The following is a 19,308-nucleotide window of genomic DNA, read 5'->3' as shown; positions in this document are numbered from 1 at the left end:
CAGTGACACCCAAATATAAAACACCGAGTGGAAATGTAAGTTGATGAATGCATTATACAGTAGACCATTTTTCTAAGTTTTAAAAGCTTCCATAAATACAGTATGTTGTTTACAGTCAGATGCCACACAGTAAGAGAATAATGCTTGATTGGGAATTATATACTCTATAATAATAATACTCATTATAATAATGTCATACAGATACAGGTAATGGAAAGAGAAGCCGCCTCCACTGCTCCATAATTTTATTTCTCATTTTAATAAAAATATTGACATAATTTTTGGCAATACTTATGTTATTTCTGTATCATTCTGTATATATGAAACATAAACATTTAAAAAAATCTGGGATGCCACAAAGTGAATTAGGGGTACCCTGGTAATTTTTTTTAGGGGTATCCTATTAACTTTTAACAGTCAAGTCATCAAGGATGCAGAGATTTGATAATTCAAGGCTCCAGGATGAAATAACAAGTTTTATGCAATTATCCCCACTCATTCACATGTACATGGACAGGAGAACAAAGATCAATATGCATGTAAGATCCAGAAGCTTTTGAACGTTATTTCCATGGGAACAGCTCTGGAGGAAGATCTCCCAATTTCTCCTGGAATGCTTTATCAAAGGCTTCAGCTTGGGCCACTGTGAAGTAATTTTTCCAGTCCCCAGAAATGCCTACCAAACATAAAATAGAGACTCAGGTCAGATCTAGGGATAGGTCCCAAGACCCCAACACATATCTTCCTAGATCTATTTCTTATGTCTACTTGACTTGGAGATCAGAGCTAATATAGCAGAATGACCATTGGTTCTTTTGGGGCGATGTGGTTCATCCTATAATGCTCTGCCTTCTGGACACCCCATCCCACACCATTCCTATCCTTCTCACATGCGAAAATACATTCACCCCATCCCAACTGGCCAGAAGTCAACCCATTCTAACATCAACTCTTAAATCCAAAAATCTCATCTGTATGTCCTGTAAATGAGGCATGGGTGAGACTCAAGGCATGATCCACACTGAGGCAAGATTCCTCTCCAGCTGTGAACCTGTGAAGCCAAACAAGTTGTCTGCTTCCAAAATAAAACGGTAGGAAAGGCACAGGATAGATATTCCCATTCCAAAAGGGAGCGATCAGAAAGAAGAAAGGGATCATGGATCTCAAGCAAATCCAAAACTTAGCAGGGCAAATTCCATTAGATTTTAAGGATTCAGAAGACGCCTCTTTGTCTTCATGCTCTGACCTCCTGGCCCACTGGGATGGTGCCCCCCTCTGCCCTGGGTGGCAGCCCCCACCTGTTTGAGGCCTTTTGAATCATTTAGTTTCTTCCTTCCATGGGTTAGCATCCTGGACATATTTGAACTATTGGGTTCCAGGGAAATGGGCTCCTCCCACTCCATGCAATAGATACTGTTCATTCATCTGGGGCCCAAGGATTTGGAAATGATTAACCTTTCATCACAGGGGGCTTTACAATGTCTGATAGCAAGATAGACTCTCAGCTAAGTGAAAAGTCTCTCCATGTTCCTTTTTCCAGTTGAATTATTCTTTATACATTTTTTTTTGTTCACGATATTTCTCTATGCTAAATCACCAGCGGAGTAGCACCAGCATGACCTCTCCCAATCCTGTCCTTATTTTTCAGGCCAATCACAACTGGCAAATTGGCAAAAGTAGTGAATTAATCTGGTTACTGTTTGTGGAATGTGTATCTCCACGTCATGTTCTGAGGAGAGACTGAATGACCTCGCATAAGTCAGATGACCATGCCAGGCCTAATAAACTTTCTCCAAGTGCCTACAGACCACATCAGTACTATAAAAAGAGACCCCCTGATAAGGACTCATATGAGAAGTTCTCAAGTGATGAGCAATTAAAGTCGATACATTCAAACAGTCCGTAGTCCCAACGGTGAGTACCCTCTTGCAAGCACAAGAATGTCCTCTGCATATTCTGATACATTCTGAAGGCAGACCATTTTCTTTTACCTTTTCTCAAAAGACTTGCATTCTCTGTTAAATGAGAACCCCTCAGGAGGGAAAAATTGGACATTTTGTTCTCCTTCATGGCCTGGAAGGAGCTGTTCTTGAGGACGGAGTCTAGTTCTTCCGGCTCTAGTTTCTTGCCCAGGAATTGGCAGATCTTCTCCACAGTGCTTCTCGTGTCCTAGAAGAAATAAGAAAAATAAGAGTGTATGAAAGAGAAAGAACATAGCAAAGGAGATGAGAAGGCGGAAACAGCAGGACGAGGAGGAAGAGGGGAAGAGGAAAAGGGAAAAAAATGCACAGAGATGAGAAGGAATTGAGTTGGACGTGACCAGGAGGACGAAAGGGGGAAAGTAAAGAAGGAAGACGCAGTGTGTAAAAGATGTGAGATCACCACGGATTTCCCAGTATTGCTGAGTTCAGGGCACCTTAACAGTAAAACGTAGGACCTGGGTTTTCTAAACTGGCTTTGGAAGGGCCTCTTAGACAATTATGATCAGGATTGAGCAAGGAGATGTTCAGGAAGAACTTGGCAACGATTTAAGGGGTTGATTTCAAATCCTAGCCATGTACTTGAATAGTACTGTTTTCCACAACTAACATTTGAATAACACAATAGAGTTTTACTATATCTCCTCAGATATTGTATTAATAATTCGTACTTGGCACCTGATCCTGGGAGATTATTATAAGAAGATGGATTCTTAAAACTAGAAAGGTTTCACTTTGAATCATAGATTTTCCTCTTAGAGATATAATTCTTTAATTTTTTTCTTTATTCCATGAGCTTTCAATATGATCTAACAAAAAAACCCCATACAACTGTAGAGATTACTATAATAAAAGTTCATTTTGCGACTTGAAGCATGATTATAGGAAGGTATGAGAGCATGTACCTGAGGTACATGAGCTAAACTTGTTACAAAAATCTCTCTGGTAAAAATGAAATTCATGAGAAGACCATAGAGCATTGGACAGAAGTAGCTAGAAGAAGATGATAGGAAATAATGTTTCTCAGATAGAAGCAAAAGCCTGTGTTTATGTTGTTTTCTCTTTTCTCCAAGATACCACTAATAGGTAAAGTTCTTCTTCCTATGGCTTAATCATTTTTATTGATTTTTTTTGTGGGGGTGGGTAATTAGGTTTATTTATTTATTTATAGAGGAGGTACTGGGGATTGAACCCAAGACCTCGTGCACGCCAAGCACGTGCTCTACCACTTGAGCTATATCCTCCCCCACTTTTACTGATTTTGAGCATCGTCTGACAGCTTTTCCTGCCCATCACTAGTGTATCCAGTATTTGGCCTCTCAGCAGAATCACCCAGATTGATTTCATGACTTCCTTTTTCTTCTATCAGTCAATCTGGGATGTCAGACGTATCTCTGGAACCAAACTTGCTTCTCCCCATTCCCATCTTGTTTCTCAGACCCCTCCCACCACTAGGGTATCAGCAGCAGCATGTGACCTACCTCTAAAAATGACAGGACCAGTTGCCAGTGTGAGCATAAGCCAGTGCTTGAAGGAAGTCCTTAAGATGATGTAAGACGAAACAAAGAAGAACACAATGAAGAGAGAGAGCATGGAGCTCGGAAAGTGTCAACCAGAAGTAGGGCAATGAAGACCCAGGTCGTTATTCTCCCTCCTAATGACCATTCACAAGGCTAACCTTTGACTGAGAAGGTGGAGTAGAGACACAGAGAAACGGAGGGAAGTTAGAGGGTGTGAAGATGGTGAGAGAGAGCGTGTGCTAACTGTAAGAACAATAGTTACCCGTTTCATCTCTTCGTAACTCAGTATCAGGAAGTTCTCCTTCTCTCTCATGGACATCCAGCCACGAATGTGGTCAAACCATGATCCGTATATCACTGTGTGCGGGCGGGGGGAGGCAGAGAGAGTGAGTAGATTACAAACTCTATGAAAGCAGGGACTCATGGATTAGCTTCACTCCTGTGGGCACAACTGCTAGCACAACATAGGGCACATTTAGGCCTGTTATAACTATTTACTGAGTAAATTAGTGCTATTCAACATTATGTATTTACACTCTAATAAGCCTAGTTCATCTGGAGCAGGTTTTGCACCCAGGTTTCAAGGGTCTCTAAGGGAGATCCTCTCCAGAGACCCATATGTCCTGAGGACTGGTATTCTTGTTGCCCCTAGTCTGTTCAGCATTTAGAATTTTTGGTTGATAGGTACATTCCAACAGCCTTTGCTTTTTTTTTTTTTTTTTTTCCATTCTCCTTGTGTGGGAGTAACAGGGCACACATAGGCAAGATATTGGGAGAGTGGTGAGGTTTACAAGATACGTCTTCATCACCCACCACTACGGACTGGACTTTCCTGGATTTTTGGTGACAGCTGAAGCACAATCCAGACTATTTTATACACCAAATGGCAAGATCAGCTCCAGCACTGGGCAGTTGTTCTTTTCATGTCTAGGTTTCTGCCGTATGTTTCACTGTTGCTCTTTTTCTGAAGGAGTAACCCGAAGCAAAGCAGGAGCCAGGGCTCTAGAGTTCACCCAGGATCAGCTCGATAAGAACTACGACCTGCAAGCTTTGAAGATTGGACTTTGATGCTGACAGAAAAAAATCGGGGAATATGAACTGTTCAATGTGTAACAGATGGTTACAACATAGCCTAGAGGGGCCGGAGGACACACAGCTGAGGACATCAATAACGAGCCTGTGATGTTACTGAAGGTGAGAAGTAGCAGCGGATCTGGTTAACAGAGCCCGGATGGAAGGAGTGGCAAATGAACATTCATTCTTCAGCCAAGGCGTGTTAGCTGCTTACTATGTGGTACGCACCACTCTAGAGCCTGGACTCAACAAGGAACAACCCAAAGAGCCTACATTTTAGTGGGGAGACACTTGGAACAAACAAATAAACAGAATCCATACTCATTGGTGATGAACCCTAAGGTGGGGAAAAAAAGATAAAACTGCAGCCATGGGGAGAGGTGCTATTTTATATAGAGAGAGTTGAGAAGGATGACTTCCTAAATAGAGAGACCAGAACGAAGATATTAATCAAGGTTGTGAGACTTGGACTAGATAAAGGAAGGTGGCGAGGGGCACGAGGAAATGGGGTGGGAAAGAGATGACACCTGTGAAATGTCAGAGTCATGCTAGCCTTTGGGTGAGGGGTGGTTCTATTTATTGAATAAGTTAAACCTGCAGTAGAAGTTTGAGATTTGGGAGGAAATGTGTTCAATTTTTTTTTAATTTTAATTTTGATCTAGACTAACCCTTTAATTCTACAAATCCAGAAACTATGTCCAGTGATTCGGAGTTCGCTAAAGGTCATACGGTGAGCTAGTTACAGCGTCAGGACTCTCGACTGTTGCTACATCCCCGGGACCATCACCAAACCCTCCACTCACCCAGAAGGAAGTTCTGCTGGACACGCTCCCCGCCCCCCAGCTAGGAGCCCTCTTTAGTAAATAGTCTTGGGCCCCAGTCAAAGGGCAAGGTCCACACGCCCGTGACCCGATGGTTGCCTATGAGTAAGAGGGTGTGTGTAGGTAACTGGAGGGAAGATGTTTCCGGGTCCAGGGCAGGAAATGCGTCTCTGGGCTCTCCTTGGTGACTCTTCCTCCAGAGACACTAGGTGGGTATAATGCTCTCTACCTTGCTATCCTCTGGTGGGTGAGGGTTCAGGGGTGGTCTGGTTACAGCACATTAATCGGCCCTCCCCATCCCAAAACAGAGATCAACTCTCCCCAGTGGCAACTGATAGGACCGTCCTGCCTCCTCCCCCTCAATTTTGAACATCCTGAATTAGAGTTATCTATGGTTCTCTCCAGCGAAGATGTCCATGAGCTGTTAGAGAAACAGGTCTGAAGCCAGGGAGACATATCACAGCAGAGATATCCAGCTGGTCACATAGTTTTGAGAAAAACTGCAAATTTTCAAATATCTGAGCAAGCCTAGAAATTCTGCATAATTAAAAATACAGAGATCCTACAGGTAATGCATGCAGTTTTGAGACAGATAGAACAAGAGTATTAAGGGAGTTTCAGAAAGATACATCTAAGAAATGATCAAAAGTTAAGATTGTGCTGTCCAGGAAGGCAATGAAAACTTTCAGAAAGCCACAGATTAGGAGAGTAGAGAAGAACGTGAGCGCTCTGTGTTAGTACTAGGTCCTGGAGACTCAGAAATTAGCTAGGATAGTTTATGATGGGGCAAGCTGAAAGGATGGCTGAGGTTCCGCTGCTTTGCAAGAAAGTATTATACAATTTGGGTTCCAGTGGTGATGGAGCCTTGTACCCATGCATTGGTAAGATGCAGAGGCATCAGGCTGAGTGGAAAAAAAAAAAAAAAAAAAGAGGTCTCATAAGGGACTCTGGCAATCCCCCAGTTTCCATAATTTACATTCACTCACCATTTCCTTGCATGAACCATTCAAAATATTGTTCCAGTGACTTTGGCTTCTTAACAAATGTTGTAGTACGCCAGAAAAAGTAACCAGACACCAAAGTATCTTTGGGATTCCTGATGAGATAAATCAACTTAAAGAGAAAAAAACGATAATAAAAAAAAATCAATACAGTTGTTTTCCAACTTTCTCGATCATCATAAAAATAGAGAAAAAGCCAGTTCCTAGAAAATGCCCATTAAATATCAGTGGATCCTTTTAATAAATTAGTTATTGCATTCATTAATCAAATATTTATTTTAAAGTTCCTACGAACCAGTCACTGGGATAATACTAAGAATAAAACAATGGAAAAGCAAAGTATCATCCTTTCCCTTTGGGATAATATTATTCTACTCACAATGGGAAGCACTGGAAGATTTTAAAAGTTGTGTGATATTATATTTGTGTACTATAGTTTAAAGCTTACTAGCAGAATAGATTGACAAATTACGTTATCCTCGTAGATACACGGCAATACACATACACACACAACACCATGAATAAATCTGAGACATTATTGTTGGGGGAAGCCCTGGAGAGGACATGACTGCCAGTTGACCTGTGAGCTGGACCCGGGCAACTGGAGGCACCTCACCCCTTTCTGTGTCCTTGGAATGTGTGTTCCATTTGCCTTTCTTGCCCTGGAAGCCCCCACAAGGACCCAGTCTTGAGATGGTAATGTGGTGTTGAGACCATCTGGAGTGTGTACGTGACTGAACTCAACTAAAGCCTCTATGTAAACTTTTAAGATTGGGTGGGCAGGTGCAGAAAGCTAATGGCCTTGCAGCTGCCCAAGACAACCCTCCTGGTGAGTTAAGTTCCCTTGCTAATTAAACCTGCCACCTCCCAGTCTGGAGTGGTCTGCCTCTTCCTGCCCTCTGCATATGGGGTCCAGTTTCAGATTATGCCTGGCAAGCTCCTAAGGAGCCTGCAAATCAACAATTAGGTTGAGTGAAAGAAGCCAGATATTCATGTGGTCTGAGTCTATGGATACGAGGTTCCAGAACAAGCATAACTAATCTATAGAGTTAGAAGCCTAGGGAGTGGTTACCTCTGTGGGTTGGCATTGATGGGAGGGTGCAGGAGGAAAGTTACTGGGGAAGTGGAAATCTTCTAAACCTGGATCTGCAAGGTAGTTGCCTAGTTTGTACATGTGTGAAGATTCAACAAGCTCATATTTAAGACTAGTGCCCACATACGCACACACATGCGAGAACAATTGGCATTTGAACATCTGAGTTATACTCTGCATTCTGCACCAGCTTTGAGACATTATTCTAGGCCTCAACTCTCTCTGGGCCTCAGTTTCCCTACATAGGGATTTAACAAAATCAGTAAGTCATATGTAGCTAGGTGGATTAGAAATAATCCTGGAAAGTGATGGCTTTAAAAAAAAACAAACCTTTATTGTGCTGCAACACATTGTGAAATTTCCAAGAGAACTGAATAATATTCTAAGCTTCACAATCTACTTTTTAAATTGAAGTATAGTTGATTTACAATATTCTATTGCTTTCAGGTGTACAACATAGTGATTCAATAGTTTTATAGATTATACTTCATCAAACTTATTACAAAATAGTGGCTGTATTTCTCTGTGCTATCCAATATATCTTTGTTGCTTCACAATCTAATTTAAGCATAAAACATTAAAAAAAATTACAAACCAATTAACCCTTTCTAGGAAATTATGTTTCTAAAAAAAATCTGAGATATGCTAGATCCTGGATACCCATGGCCCCTTCTGGGCACCATCTGTCAGCCCCACCAGAGAGTCAGGTAGCTGCTTAAGCTCAATAGACAGCTATTTATAGAAGTATATACTGGTTAGAGGGGAGAAGGGTATAGCTCAATGGTAGAGCACATGCTTAGCATGCATGAGGTCCTGGGTTCAATCCCCAGTACATCCATTAAAAAAAAAAAATCTAATCCTCCTCACCAAAAAAAAAAAAAAAAAAAAAAAGAAAGAAAGAAAGAAAAGAAATACATGGTGGTTACAAAACCCAGCCAGGACCGGTAGTTGCCCTGAATTTAGGCATTGACTTATGAATATGCTGCCTCTCCTATGGGTAACTCCAGTGCTTCGACCTAAACGACAGGAGGCATTTATTGACGAATTATTTTTTAGAGCAACACAAGGGGGTTATCTGGTATATAACACAGTTATAAAGTCTGATTGGGTTTAAAAGGAGGTTTTCTAAGATTTGACATTATTGTTTCACTTTGTCTCTGGTTTATATCTGGCTAGTATAACCTGTAGAATGATTTTACACCCTTGTGTTCAAGTCTGCACGGTGGCACCACCAGATACAGTATCTCAGGCCCCGCCCCATACCTACTGAATACAACTACATTTCAACCAGATCTCCAGGTGATTCCCACCCAGGCAAATTAAAGTGTGACAAGCATTCATCAAACACATCTTGACTATTGTGCACTGACCTTGGCCTTGGAACTGAAGAAAGACTTGGGGAAGAGTTGGATGGGGAGATGGGAACTGATGAGTTGTGGGCCTTCCTTATCCTTTATTACATCATATCCAGTGACATTCTCTACCCAGGGTGAGCGTTCCCATATGGGCACAGATTGGATCCACTTGGTATCCCCTTTGGTGTGAATCAGGCAGACTGTTTCAATCAACCAGTTCGTTCCTGGATTAAGAAACAAAAATTATGGTCAATCATTTTCATCTGACTTAAAAAAATTGTGATAAAATATACCTATCATAAAATGTACCACCCTAACCATTTTCAAGTGTATAAAGTTCAGTAGTGTTAAGTATACTTACACTGTTGCACAACCAATCTCCAGAACTTTTTCATCTTGTAAAACTGAAACTCTGTACCCATTAACAATAACTTTCTACTCCCCTCCCACCTCCAGTCCCTGCCAGTCCCTGGTAACTACTATTCTACTTTCTTTTTTAGTGAGTCTGGTTACTCTAGATGCCTCATTTAAGTAGAATCATACAGTGACTGGTTTATTTCACTTAATATAATGTCTTCACAGTTCATCCATGTAGCATGTGTCAGAACTTCATTCTTTTTTAAGGCTGAATAATATTCCATTATATGTATACACTACATTTTGTTTATCCATTCACCTGTCAGTGGACACTTGGGTTGCTTCTACCTTTTGGCTATTTGCTTAACTCCTTTGAATATATTTCCATGGCCCTTGGTTTTTCACTGTCACACCACTTTCAATGTCTTCAGCCTTAGTCCTTGCCCAGTTGCAGCCCCTCTACTACCCCTCCATCCATAGAAACATGATCCACCCCCTTTCAGTCCCTTGGATTTGCCAGGATCTCTTCTAATCCCTGACCATTATCCATGCTGATACCTTTAACTGAAAATATTCCTTTTCACAAAATAGTTTCACATTCATTCTTTTCATCTCAATTTAGATGCTACTTCTTCCACTTTTTTTTGACTGTGATAGTTGTGTTTTATTCCCTGCCCCACTCCCCCTGTTTTATTGATATAACTAAGAAATAAAAATGTATATATTTAAGGTGTACAACACATTGATTTGATATATGTATACATTGTGAAATGATGACCACAATCAAGCTAATTAACACATATATCATCTCATGTAATTACCTCCCATCCCCATTTCCTCTGTAGACCTCACTGATCATCCTCCTCCACTCCTCTGCACAAACACCTGAATCTGCCTCAAGATTCACTCCTATGGGTCCCCTAATACCTTTAGATTACCCACTCTGAGCACTCATCTGACTGTGTAACTGCCTGGCTAAATCCTTTTCTCTGAACGTAAGTGGTCTTAGGGCACAGTTCTATTCCTCCCAATGCACTGTCAACATATAGAAAGCATTCCATTTGTCTACTGAATAAATGAGCCTGTCTCAGTATCTGATTCCACTTCCTTACCTGATTTGGGGTAAGTCAGCAATATGACGTCTTCATCTTTAAACACAAAATTCTCCCACACGTCTCTCAAGAGTTCAGGTGTGTAACCTGTGGATGGGAAAGGTATCCCTTCAAACCACACATAGTCGTCTGTCATCACGAAGAGCTCTTTGTAGCTCGTGTAAGAGTTTCAACTGTAGTCACTGTTGGCAGTTGCAGGAGCTGCTGGGAGATTAGTTTTATAATAAAGGTAAAGCAATCATTAATCTTTCCTAGTTTATTGAGGAGTGTGCCTGCTGATAAAAGTAGATGATCACAAGATTGAGGATATTGAGCAACTGTGAAGTCATTCAGAGAACATTCAGGGGTAATTTGGGTTTGAACTCATGGGAGAAAACTGGGAATTTAGTAACAAGCTCAAGGATGGAGAAATGTGGTGAATTAAAAAAATTTATTTAAATAAGCTTTATTTACATTTTTTTGTTTTTTCTTTTCTTTTTTAAAATAAGCTTTATTTTTTACAGCAGTTTTACATGTATAGAGAAATTGCAAAGACAATACAAAGAGTTCCCACTGTCCGTAAGTTATGCAGATTTCCATAATTTTTATCTAATGTCCTTTTTCTGTTCCAAGACCCCATCCCAGACACCACATTAAATTGAGTTTTTATGCCTCTTTAAGTCTCTTTTGGCTGTGACAGTTTTTCAGAGTTTTCTTGTTTTTGCTGACCTTGACAGTTTTGAGGAGTACTGGTCAGGTATTTTGGAGAAGTCCCTCTGTTGGGGTTTGCCCAATGTTTTCTCAAGATTAGGCTGGGTTTATGGGTTTGGGAGTGGAAGAGCACAGAGGTAAAATGATATGTCAGTCTGACATATCACTGCTGAAGTTGACTTTGACCACTTGGCCGAGGCAATGTTTGTTACATTTCTCCCCTGCAAATTTACCCTCTCCCCTCCTTCCTTTCTATGTGGCATATTTAAAACATGAACTCTAGACCTGAATGCATTAGTGAGAACACATTCTATAAAATGTAATTGAGCGGGCAGAGGGTATAGCTCAAGGGGTAGTATGCGTTCTTAGCACGCATGAAGTTCTGGGTTCAATCCCCAGAACCTCCTTTAAAATAAATAAGGAAATAAATAAACCTAATTACCTCCCCCACCAAAATAAGAAAAACAATACAATTTAAAAACATTTAATTGAGTCCTATTTTTGCAAAATAATTGTCTGGTACCATTCAAATTGTCAAATTGTTAATGAAAAAGAAAAGAAAAGAAAAGAAAAGAAAAGAAAAGCTGAGGATATGCTCCAGGTTAAAGAAGAATGTAATCTAAATCCTGGGTTGGCTCCTAGGCCACAAAATACGCTATTATTTTATTATTGGGACAGTTGGCCACATTTGAATACACAATGTGAATTAGAAGATAATGTTGTGGCAATACTAAATCCCCCAGCTTCTATCATTTTTGTGTGGTTATAAAAGAAACATCTCTGTTCTTAGAAAATATACACCGAAGTTTTGAGGGATAAAAGGGAATAAGAGCTGTAACTTACTCTCAAATGGCTAAGAAAAAAAATTAATATTATATGTGAGGAAAAGAGAGAAAATGTTGCAAAATGTTACCACTAGTAAATCTGTGTTAATTGTATACAAGAATTCTTTGTGCATTTCTTCTAAGATTTCTTTAAATTTGAAGATAAATTTTAAAAAGTTGAAACTAAATAAATAGATATAATGATGATAAAATGCTGGAAGGAAATTGAGAAATCACGGATTGATATCTCTCTTTTTGAGCACAAGTCAATAACTTCCTTTAGACTCCCTGATGTGAGGTTGAGTTTATATTAAACCATAACTAGAATATAGGAGCCAGTTCTCCTTTGCCATTTAATCATTAACACACTGAGAATTTATCAACTGCTTCCAGGCTTTGGGGACTGAGCTAGGAGAGTTCTCGTATCTGCCACAATGAAAATCCACAATAACAATTGTTTTTTATTGCTTCCCCCCAGTGGAGGGCTCTAAGGGCCAATGGCTTCCCATGTTCACATGACAAGCAGAAGGGGGAGTGCCCACTGAATATATGGAATATTGACTCTAGGAGCACTGAAAGAAACATCCAAATAATAAAATAATGCCATTTGCAGCAACATGGATGGACCTGGTGATTGTCATTCTAAGTGAAGTAAGCCAGAAAGAGAAAGACAAATATCATATGATATTGCTTATATGTGGAATTTAAAAACAAAACAAAACAAACAAAACAAACGTACTTACAAGATAGAAACAGACTCCTAGACACACAAAACAAACTTATGGTTACCAGAGGGGGAAGGGGGTGGGGAGGGATAAATTGGGAGTTCAAGATTTGCAGATTCTGACTACTGTATGTAAAATAGATAAACAACAGGTTTCTACTGTATAGCACAGGGAACTATATTCAATGTCTTATAGTAACTTATGGTGAAAAAGAATATGGAAACGAATATATGTATGTTCCTATGTGACTGAAGTATGGTGCTGTACACCAGAAATTGACACAGCATTGTAAACTGACTAAACTAATAAAAATATATTTAAAAAAAGAAAGAAAAGAAACATCTAGGTTTCTACCACTTTCCTGTGAGTTTCAGTCAGCCAAAATTATGACCATCTAGTGAATGATCCAAAACCCAAATTTAAAAAAATTTCTTGAAATATTTATTGACTTGTCAGAGGCTGTCAAGAAAATAATTTTTAGGTTTTGATTAAGTATTTGAAGTCAGAACGGGTGCTTTTTGAAAAAATTTGTGATCGAATACGTGTAACAAAGTTGACCACGGAGGACATTCAGCTCCTTCACAATTTGGACAACACTGTTGTCCTAAGACTACTTCGTGGGTCTGGGAGGCATTCCCACTGAATGAAGAAAGCGCACATGTGACTTGTTTATTTCCCCGAGAATGTTCTCACTTGAGTCGAAGTCAGGAGTGTTGCTCTTGCGTTTCTGATGCTGTTGGACAACAGTATTAAAGCTCTCGTAGTCCGTTTCTTTTGTTCTTACCGTTGTCATTCGGGGGCAGGGATTCTGAGTGACGTTTGACAGCACAGCCGCCCTCCCCGTACAGCCTCAGATCCGCCGGGCTCAGTCCCTGCCCGGGCCTGCGGGCCTCTGCGCGTGGCCCTGCCGGGTCTGGTAACCCTCGGCGCTGCTCTTCCAGCTGTGGAAGGCCTCGGCAGGCCGCAGGGTGTCTGTCGGTCACCCAGCACCACGGGGGAGCCGACGCCTGGGAGAGCCACCCAGACGGCATGATGCGAGCGGCCGGCTGCTTCCGCCTCTTTCCCCGAGGCCGATTTTCCGCCGTTGTTTGTTTGGCTGGCTGTTTGTCTCTGTGTTGGACGATCCACGGTGTGGGGTGTGCTCGCCGTTTATTGTTCTTTTCAAGATTATGTAAATGAGGAAGAACTGAGATGGGGTGGGGGCGGTGCCAAAACCGTGCAAAGCTCCAGGCACCAGGAACACATCGAGTAAGAGCCTTTCTCAACCTCTGGGTGAAAACAATGTTCTGAAGGGTGACGAGAAGACAGGGAAATCCGCCTCTCTGATGAGCCCATGTGATGCCTTCCTGTGTTGGCGTTGCTTTTGTTTTGTCTCGTGGCCTGATATTTACACAGTAGATGGACGTAAGACCTGACCTGCGTACCATGTCTATGTGCGTCTGTACATAGTGCACAGTAACTTAAAAATTCCCAGTAAAATTGATTTTTCTGCTTGTAATTCTAGAGTCTCCATTTCCACATTGTGGTTTCTATCCAGGAGCGCAGCTCCCTAAGCCCTTCTGCCTGCTAATGGGAGGTCTCTGATATGTGAGGTGTCCTTAAATGAATGCTTGAAACCTTCAACACCCCCTCCTTAGTTTTTATTATTCAGTTATAATTTTATTATAAAACCCAAATTTTAAGGCAATAGCGTTTAAATTAGAATATTTTATAGTCAAGAGAACGATCAGCATCTTTTTTTCCCTGCTGTTTATTCCTGAGCTAGATCAATAGACTGAGCACCTATGTGTCACACAAGGTGCTTAGAATCCACAGATTTAAGTCTGACTCAGCTGTTGACCTTTTTGTGCTTTTGAGGAAGAAAGAGAAGAAACCAAACCATGTCTAACAGTGTAATAAGTGCCATGAAGGTGAAAATGAAGGAACCTATGAAAAGACAGAGGAGGGGAAACTCTAGTAGTTTAGGGGACAGGTGAAGTTATGAAAGGAGGTGATATTTAAACTGTTATCTCAATTGAGTAGAACTTAAGAAGCGGGTATAGCTCAGTGATAGAGTGTATGCTTAGCATGCATGAGGTCCTGGGTTCAATCCCCAGTGCCTTCATTAAAAAAAATTTTTTTGATTGAAACTTAGCCAAGAAAAGAGGCGGAAGTAACTATGCGTTTAGGCAGAAAGAATAATCTATATATAAAGATCAAATGTTACATTTTAACCAAGTAGTTAAATATTTCAATATTTTTTCATTCCTTATAGTTGCCAAATAATTCTAGATAGTGATAGTAATCAAAATGATACTGTGAATAGCCAATAATTAGAGAGCTTACATGTCAGTAATATCCTGATCACCTGATACAGTGTCCAGTATCCTGGTGCTACACCCTTTTATCACAACATGATTATACAAATTACATGCAGAAGTTATTTTCTTCTATATTCTTCTCCCACTCCATACCTCATAGGCACTAATAAACTGGATAAAGTTGTTAATCTTACTGGAATTATATAGCTAACGAGTGGTTGGGTGAGACTTACACCCAGCTGCTTGGACTCTGGAGTCCAAGTCCTATGATCTGTACTGGATTACAGTTACCTACATGTGACACCTGAGTTCACACTCTGTACTGTACTAGAGTTGTCACTGAGTGATACCCAAACTGCAAATTATTTATAAAGAATTAAAGCAGCTGTTTTAAGGAAACTCAGTGAGCTACAAGAAAACAAAGAAAAATTTAAAAATCAGGAAATCAATACATGAATAAGATGAAAAGTTTAAAAAAGAGATAGAAATCATAAAAAAAGAACCAAACAGAAATTCTTCAGCTGAAGAATACAGTGGATGAAATGAAAAAAATGCAATAGAGAGAACTAACATCAGAATGGATCAAGCAGAAGAAAGAATCCATGAGTTAGAAAACAGGAAGTTTGAAATTATCCAGTTCAGAGGAGAAAAAGATAAAAAGAATGAAAAAAGAGTATGGGACATCATAAAAAGAAATCTGCAAATTATTGAAGTCCCAGAAGGAGGAGAGAGAGAGAAGGGAGTAGAATCTTGAAGAAATAATGGCTGAGAACTTCCCGAATCTGGGGAGAGATTTATATATCCAAGTTCATGAAGCTCATAGACCCCTAAAAAACTAAACTCAAACAGATCCTCTCCAAAACACTATAATAAAACTGTAAAAGATTGGGGGTGAGGGCATAGCTCAGTGCTAGAGCACATGCTTAACAACTTAGCATGCAAAAAGACCTGAATTCAATCCCTGGTACCTCCATTAAAAAAGGAATATTAAAGAAAAAGTAATTATTAAAAAAAACTGTCAGAAATTAAACATGAAGAGAATACCTTAAGCAGTAATGGAAAAGAAGTTTGTAACTTACAAGGGAACCTGCATTAAGATTACCAGTGGATATCTCAGCAGAAATATTACAAAGAGGGAGAGGAATGATATATTCAAAGTGCCCAAGAGAAAACCCTGCCAACCAAGAATACCCCATGCAGCAAAGTTATCCTTCAGAAGTGAAGGAGAGTTAAAGACTCTCCCAGGCAAAGAAAAGCTGAAGGAGTTTATCGTCACTAAACTTGCCTTGCAAAAAATGCTGAAAGGAGTTCTTCAAGCTGAAACAGAAGAATGCTAATTAAGTAACCCATTGGTAAAGGTGAGTACATAGATTTAGAATACTCTAACACTGTAACATGACGGTAGAAAGGTTGAAGGACGTAAGTGTTTTCTTCTTTTTCAATTGAAATATAATCAGTTATGGCATGTCAATTTCTGGTATACAGCGTAGTGTTCCAGTCATGCATATACATACATATATTCCTTTTCATATTCTTTTTCATTATAAGTTACTACAAGATATTGAATATAGTTCCCTGTGTCATTTTAACTTGATTACCTCTGAAAAGACCTTATTTGGAAATAGGTCTGTCACCTATTAACAGAGGCAATCAAGTTAAAATAAAAATAAAATAATAGAAAGATAAATAAAATAAAATTTCCAAATAAGATCACATTCTCAGGTACTGGGGGCTAGGACTTCACCATATTTCTTTTGGAGGACAAGCTTCAACTGAAGAGTGACAGCCATCAAACTTTAGATCTCTTGGATTTAAAAGCAGAATTAGGCAAGTAACTTTGAGTTGGCAGACAAAACAAAAGAAAGGAAATATCTCTCTGCCTTTTGAACTATATACTCTGTTGCAACATCAAAGTAAGCTCTGTTTACCAAAGGATAACACAGTGCTTTGCATAAAGAAGACACCTGAGGTATATTTAATCAGCAAACAGGAAGCTCAGCCATACCCTTTCTCAGTAACTGAACAACTCAACCAATTTGAGTAGTGTTGTTGACGACATCTTATCTGCCACCAGAATTCATCTCTAATAAATCTCAGGTTGGCCATATTATGACCAAGGCGAGTGGGAGGCACACCTCCAAACCAGAGAGAGCCATGGAATTTTCCGTGGTGCTGAATTTGGTTTTACTGTTCCAACCCCAGAGGCAATTAGATCTGTCTTCTGGTGCTGGGGGACCAACAGCCTTAAAGAGGAGAGAGACACTGGGACAGAGCAATCAGTATCTTTGCCATCCTTTCCTGAGTTTTTTTGGCTTATTCCAGAAGTACAAACGAGGAGTGGAATACAGGAGAGGACTTTGACTCCTACTTTGATCTGTTTCTAAGCACAAAATGCTTCTGACACCAAATGTGTAGGGTTTTTCCTCATACTAAAAACCGCTTCATTAACTCTCCAGATACCAGATGGGTGTCTTACAACTTAGTTCATTCTGAAATTAACTACCTGGAGCTAGCATCAGACCCCACAGGTTAAGGGCTCAGTCCCACGAGACTGACCCCACTTAAGAGGCCAGTCCCAAGTCCTGATACTTCTGACTGGCTGGGTATAAATCAGGGGTTTCCACAAACCCCTCCTCAGGTTCAATAATGTGCTAGAAGGAGTCACAGAACTCAGGAAGGCACTTTACTTACTATTAATGTTTTTTTAATACAGGATTACAATTCAGGAACAGCCAAGTGGAAGAGATGCATAGGGAGAGATATGGGGGAAGAGGGGTGGAGCTTCCATGCCCTCTCTGAGCATGTCACCCCCCACTGCACCTTGATGCATTCACTACCAGAAGCTCTCCAAACCCCATAGGTCAGGTTTTTTTTAAAATAGAGGTTTTATTACCTAGCTTTATTGGCACATGGTTGACAAATAAAAAGTGTATATATTTAAGTTGTGCAAGGTGATGATTTGATATATGCATACATTGTGAAATGGTTACTACAACCAAGCTAATTAACATATCCATCACCTGACATAGTTACTCTTTTCTTTCTGAGGTGAGAACATTTACAATCTTAGCAAATTTCCAGTCTGTAATACCGTATTGTTAACTATCATCTCTATGCTGTACATCAGATCCTCAGAACTTATCCATGCTGCGTAACGGAAACTTTGTACCCTTTGATTAACGTCTCTCCATTTCCCCTACCCCCAGCCCCTGGTAACCACCCTTCTACTCTCTGTTTATATAAGTTTGACTTTTTTAGATCTTCTATAGACAGAGTATTACGACTCCAGTGCATTTGTAAGGATTATTCAGATTTCAGTTATCTGCCTGTAAGATTCAACGAATTTGGCCAGGATCCACGTTTATCTCCATCCCGTACCCCCTTACCCTCAGTGAATGAAAAAATGTGACATGAGATCCATGTGTGCAACAGTCTTTTTTGAGTTAGAGTTTTACTGATCAATAGGCTGGCCGCTTGCTGCATGGAAATTTAAATTAAACAAAATTTAAATTTATTTCCTCAGCTGCTGGCCATGTAGCTATCTAAATTGAAAGTAATTAAAGCCAAATAAAATTGGACACCCAATTCCTCACCCATATGAACAACATCATGAATGCTCAACAGCCACATAGAGCTAGTGGCTACTCTACTGGTCCCCAGAGATACGGAAAGTTTCCATAATTACGGAGAGCTCTGTAAATAAAGAACGTTGCCTGCGATTCCAGTTCCACAGTGATAAAGCCCTTAGCCACTGCAGCTGCTCACCAATGGTACACCCTTAGGATATAGGCTGGAGAAAAACAGGAAGCAGTCTTTGCTTTGGATACCGGCCCTAGATAGTTAAAATACATATCTAAGGAATAATTTCAGTGATCCCAGATTCTTGCATCTTCCCATATACAGACAAGCACTAAAATCATAACTTGAGACATCTGCTATTTTGTGATCAGCAGCAATCTCTTAATGTCCAACTACATGTTTTTTGTTTTTTTTTTTTTCCCAGCAAAAAAACCTTGTATATACCCTGGCTCCTTTCTTACCTTCTCAGAGCTACTTGAAAGGCTCTCTCCCAGCTATAGTCTTCAGTAAGATCCATGAATAAAACTCAACTTGTAACTTTTAGGTTGTGTGGTTTTCTTCAATTGACAGCTTTGGCAGCCACGAAGGCACTCAGGGCAGACTTCTCTCCTCTGCTTGAACTCTACAACAATTGGCGCTTTGGTACCATCTGAGGCCACTTGCGTCTGTCTGTCTCATTTGTAAGTCCAGATGATTGGACAAATCTCTCCTGGATCTTGGATCACCTGTTAGTGGCTGACCATCCTAAGTTTTATTGGGTGGTGGATAAACTCTGCTCCATGAGGAGTAGGTTTTCCTTGGACGTAGTTTCAAGAAGAGGTACCTGGGTTACCCCAGTTGACAAACACTGGGAAGATTTTGCTCAGTTGAAAGACACT

General features: G+C 40.2%; 1 protein-coding gene across 2 annotated transcripts; it reads right to left on the bottom strand.

The window, feature by feature from the left end:
- Positions 1–228: 228 nt before the first annotated feature.
- Positions 229–19,090, bottom strand: SULT2A1 (sulfotransferase family 2A member 1). 2 transcript variants are annotated; one of them, XM_014556012.2, is made up of 7 exons: positions 18,892–19,090; positions 10,313–10,516; positions 8,859–9,067; positions 6,381–6,507; positions 3,762–3,856; positions 1,992–2,169; positions 229–676 (listed from the first exon to the last, which is right to left on the bottom strand). In XM_014556012.2, the coding sequence occupies exons 2-7, from the start codon at positions 10,446–10,448 to the stop codon at positions 564–566; spliced, it is 858 nt and encodes a 285-aa protein (XP_014411498.1). In that variant the 5' UTR covers positions 10,449–10,516; positions 18,892–19,090; the 3' UTR covers positions 229–563. The 2 variants fall into 2 exon arrangements, with proteins under 2 accessions (XP_014411498.1, XP_006180949.1); XM_006180887.3 differs by having other exon boundaries at positions 10,313–10,513.
- Between the last annotated feature and the right edge of the window lie 218 nt (positions 19,091–19,308).

This window comes from Camelus ferus, chromosome 9 (assembly GCF_009834535.1).
Source record: "Camelus ferus isolate YT-003-E chromosome 9, BCGSAC_Cfer_1.0, whole genome shotgun sequence".
NCBI lineage: Eukaryota > Metazoa > Chordata > Mammalia > Artiodactyla > Camelidae > Camelus > Camelus ferus.
This window is presented reverse-complemented; position numbering and strand designations above follow the sequence as displayed.